This window comes from Brachyhypopomus gauderio, unplaced genomic scaffold (genome assembly GCF_052324685.1).
Source record: "Brachyhypopomus gauderio isolate BG-103 unplaced genomic scaffold, BGAUD_0.2 sc82, whole genome shotgun sequence".
Taxonomy (NCBI): Eukaryota; Metazoa; Chordata; class Actinopteri; order Gymnotiformes; family Hypopomidae; genus Brachyhypopomus; species Brachyhypopomus gauderio.
In genome coordinates this window covers 274,083-278,550 of record NW_027506903.1, presented here as the reverse complement: position 1 = coordinate 278,550, position 4,468 = coordinate 274,083, and the positions used below count along the sequence as shown (strand labels likewise).

At 40.0% G+C, this 4,468-nt stretch overlaps 1 protein-coding gene across 1 annotated transcript; it reads left to right on the top strand.

Annotated features, from left to right (window-relative positions):
• The first annotated feature begins 1,551 nt into the window (after positions 1-1,551).
• Positions 1,552-4,341, top strand: uqcr11 (ubiquinol-cytochrome c reductase, complex III subunit XI). Its single transcript, XM_076991411.1, has 3 exons — positions 1,552-1,616; positions 3,414-3,542; positions 3,778-4,341. The coding sequence occupies exons 1-2, from the start codon at positions 1,567-1,569 to the stop codon at positions 3,532-3,534; spliced, it is 171 nt and encodes a 56-aa protein (XP_076847526.1). The 5' UTR covers positions 1,552-1,566; the 3' UTR covers positions 3,535-3,542; positions 3,778-4,341.
• The last annotated feature ends 127 nt before the right edge of the window (positions 4,342-4,468 follow it).

Sequence of the window (4,468 nt, the reverse complement as noted above, 5' to 3'; positions counted from 1 at the left end):
CTACAGGCTTTACTTTGTCACTGAATGTTCTGCTGTATTTATATTTTTAGAGATCACAATGCTAAAAATAGACTACACACACTATAGACATAATTAGAAATATTATACACATGTAATGCAGCAAAGATTTAACACTCCAGAACATTTTTTTCCATCTGTGAGCTCATGTCATGAAAAGCTGAAAATATGAACAGCAACAAAAACAATTCCAGCCACAGCTTCTGGTATAAAACGAAACAAAATTCAGTGCAATGCAACATCAGGAGATTTGCAGGTAGTTAATCACCCCTTCTCGTTTAAATAAACTTGGACAAATGACTGAGAAAGACTACAAAGACTTGTTGCAGAAATTAGGCCTACATCATATGATTCTGCTTCTTATTTTTGCTGTTTCTACACATCATTAAGCGGTTGGCTTCAATAGACTGAAGGGCTTTTGCATTGGCTAAGCACTGACTCCAAGTTTCATTTCAGACTGATTTAAAAAATCTCTTGTTGACATATACAAAGCTAAATAGTCTGGCTCCATATTATCTGAGTGAAACAAAGCGCGTAGCCTATAAAATGTCCCGGTTTCACTTTTGGACAGACTGATGCCAGTGGACAAGCCGATGTTGCCGGTTGTTGTCAGGAGATGATGGTCCTCCAAAAGTCCTGCCCAGGGAGTTTTTTTCCTTGGCATTGTCGTCACTGGCTTGCTCATTAGGGATAGGGGCCCTTACATTTGTAAAGCTGCTTTGTGACCTTTGCTGTAAAATGTGCTCTTATCAATGAATTTTGACTTGACATCTGGTATTCCCAAGATGGCCAAGAGTGCACTGATTTGTGTCATTCCTGGGGTCCTCGGAGTATATTGGGGCTTTATCACAAGATCAGTAGATCAGGTATGGTATTAACCACTGCCTCACTGCAGTGTTTGCAGTCACTGAGAAGACTTCCTATAGAGGCCTTATTGAGTAGGTCATGCACTCAATGACAAAGCTCAAGATTTGTGGACTACAGGGTGGAACCTTTTCTTAAAATCTTTTGTTCTTTTTTATTAGTTTACAGCCTCATTTTTTTGTAGACAGGTTTACAGCCATATTGTTTGAGGCTGCGGTTTGTGACTATTGTTGCCCTTTTGAGCAGTTTTGCCTTTAGCGATTTAGGAAGGGTGTGTACGTAAGACATTCCTTTATTTGTATCCATGCTATGTTACTGACACTAATCTCTTTCTCGAGACAGATTCTTAGCTTGAGAAAGTTAAACAAATAGAAGAATAAACAAATCCCTATTCATCTCTATATTAACCTTTAAACTATGTATAACAGCTTATTAGTGTAGCTAGTTGGGAGCAAAAATTGTTTTAACCACCTCCGACTTTAAAACCCACTTTAAGCAAAACACTAAGATTTATAATTGACTCTGTTTAAATGTGAGACGTCCCATTTCTCACTTCCTGTCTACTTTAATTACCTCCACCTTGCCGTCGGGCTTTTTATCTTTTACTTCCGGTTGAGGTCGCGTCCGCCGTCAGGCGCCATATTGTTTTCCGAGGTGTAGTTGGCCGGTCGCGAAGGAAGCAAGATGCTCCCCAAACTGATAACGCCGAAATATGTCTCATTCGCAAAGTCCTGGTGAGTGGGGTTGTTTTGGTTGTTGTTTATTTGGCCTTTAATCGATATTATTCGTTTACTGAATATGTTTTCTCCGTTGGTATTAGTTTTGTCCTTTTTGACCTATCATAGCTGGTAAGGAGCTAACTAAGCTAGGCGTTAGGTGAGCTAGTGAACTAGGGATGTGTTCAACACACACACACACTAAAATATTTAGGTGTGTGTAGTTAGTTGGTACTAGTTAATTTACGGTTGTATATTTTATGATATTCTGCTGTTACACGGAGTGAGTGAAATAACTAGGTTGGCTTGTAAGTTTATCCTAGTATCCGTTGTTGGACTGACTGGCAAGGTCGCCTTTACGTTTTGAGAGCACAGTATCATTTTTGACGATACTGAGGGATTCAAGTAATATGACTAAACAAATTAAGAAAGGCCTTTAATTTTAAAAGTGACATTTCTGGTGAGGAATAAATTGGGACACCCCTACATATTGTCCCACTTAAATTAGTTAAGATCACACAGGTGCATCACATCAGGTGCACATCAGAACTTTGTTACCTTGCGTTTTGAATGAGGCTTGCCTTATTTAAACCTCAGAAAACCAGTTTGGTGTGTCCCTGACAGCTGAAGTGACAGAGAGCCATGGTGAGATCCAAAGAGCTGTCTGAGGCCCTCAGAAAGAAGATTGTGGCTGCTTATCTCGAAAAAAATTGAGATCAGCCATTCCACCATCCAATTGTTTACAAGTGGAGGACGTTCAAAACAAGTGTGACCATGCCTAGGTCTGGCCATCCAAGCAAGTTCACCCCCCAGAGCTGACCGTAAGATGCTAAAACAAGTCATGGTCATGGCATTTCAACCCAGGGCCTACAGCAGGCTCTTTCTACTGTCAATGTAAAAATGCATGACTCGTCTATCAGAAAGAGACACAAGTTTACTTTTTATGGGAGATGTGCAAGGAGGAAACCTTTGCTCTCTAAGAAAACCATTAAGGCCAGACTGAAGTTTGCCGGAGAGAGAACATGTCATTAAATCTGGAATAATGTTCTTTTGATGGATGAGTCTAAAATTTAAATATTTGGACACCAGAATAGAAGATGCTGGACATAATCCAGATATAGCATTCCAAGAAAAGAACCTTGTACCCACAGGGAAGCATTGAGGTGGAAGTTACCTTTGCTTTGCTGCAGCAGGACAAGGCCAGTTCACCATCATAGAATCCACCATGAATTCGGCTGTGCATCAAAGGGTGCTTGAGGAACATGGGAGACCGTCTGAAAAAATAAATATACAAATTATTTAAATGAAGCTGAAGTGGAACTGGACCCTGCAACAGGACAGTGACCCAAAACGTACCAGTAAATACACCCAAGGAATTGTTGTCAACTAAGAAGTGGAGTGTTCTGGAATGGCCAAGTCAACGTCCTGATCTTAATCCCATTGAGATGCTGTGGACAGATTTAAAATGGGCTGTACATGCAAGAACCCCCTCAAACATCTCACGGCTGAAAGAATTCTGCATTGAGGAGTGGGGCAAACTTCAGATCAATGTCAGAGATTGGTAGATGGCTACAAGAAGTCTCACTGAAGTTATTTCAACCAAAGGGGGTAACACTAGTTATTAGAGGGTAGCATTTTTGTTTAGATATTTTGTTTCATGAGTAAAACAATGTAAAAATGTTCTTTAATTGCAATTCAAACGTTTCTTCTCCAGAAATAAACACAACCAAGATTGGACATTGATTTGTGAACATTTCTTAAGAGCCGACTATTTAATGGCATCCTAATTTCTTCGTGACTGTCTCTGCCTTACAGGCTGCCCACCCTGTCTTTCTTCGGAGCAGCTGGAGGAATTGCAGTAGTCCACTTCACAGACTGGCGGTTGGTCCTGGACTATGTGCCCTACATCAATGGCAAATTTAAGAAGGATGAATAGATTTCATGGTAAGTGTTTTCTTGTGGCTTTAGGCTGCTGGCATGTATTAACAGCTTCAGTGCAGAAGAAAAAAATGTTGACAGTGGTATTGTCAACACTGTTCTCATGACATTTTTGAAATACAACTGATACCCTTCTGACGCAGCCCTGTGTAACAGTTCTGTAGAGCGAGCAAGAAGTTGAACATTCAAGATGTCTAATGCCAAATATAAATAGAAACTGATGGTACTGTTTTTTTTTCAGGTCTGGCGGTCTGTTCAGGGCACATTAGGATGTCAGCAACTCATCCAGTTTCACTGCATGAAATGAACTAGTCATCTGTCATGCTTCGGTTTATTGGAGACAGCAAAGCAGATGTATTTATTTAAGCTGGTTCTCACAATACCAGTATTAATTAGGATTTGTCGCAACTTACAACAGACATCTTTAAATATGACAATTTGTGACAGCCGTGTACCCCTTCCCTGAGCCGTCTCTCTCCCTCTCTGTCTGGTTGGTTTTTGTTTTGGTTTTTTTAAGAAGCTAGCCATGAAAGTAATCCGAATGCAAGCAGGATTGTTGCCCTGGATAATCAAGTCTTTACTTTTCATTTTTTACAAAAATGACTTCCATACATAGATATCTATGTAGCCATTTTGGGCTCCCAGTACATTTGACTGGAACGATCACTTGCGTCACCCTTCCACAATAACCTTCTACTGGACTCTAGTGGACCTTTTAATGAAGCATCCATTTTGTTCTGGATTTGCTTGTTTTTTCCTGTTCACATTGGTTGGTGGTGCTTGTCAAATAAAAAGAATAAAACTCCTCCTGTTGTGTTGATTTGCTAAACGTGTGAACTACTGAACATAACATATATTCAGTTTGTTTGTAGACTGGCAGAAAGATGCAGGAAACATTTCTAGCAAATGAAATGGAATAGTAACAATTTGAG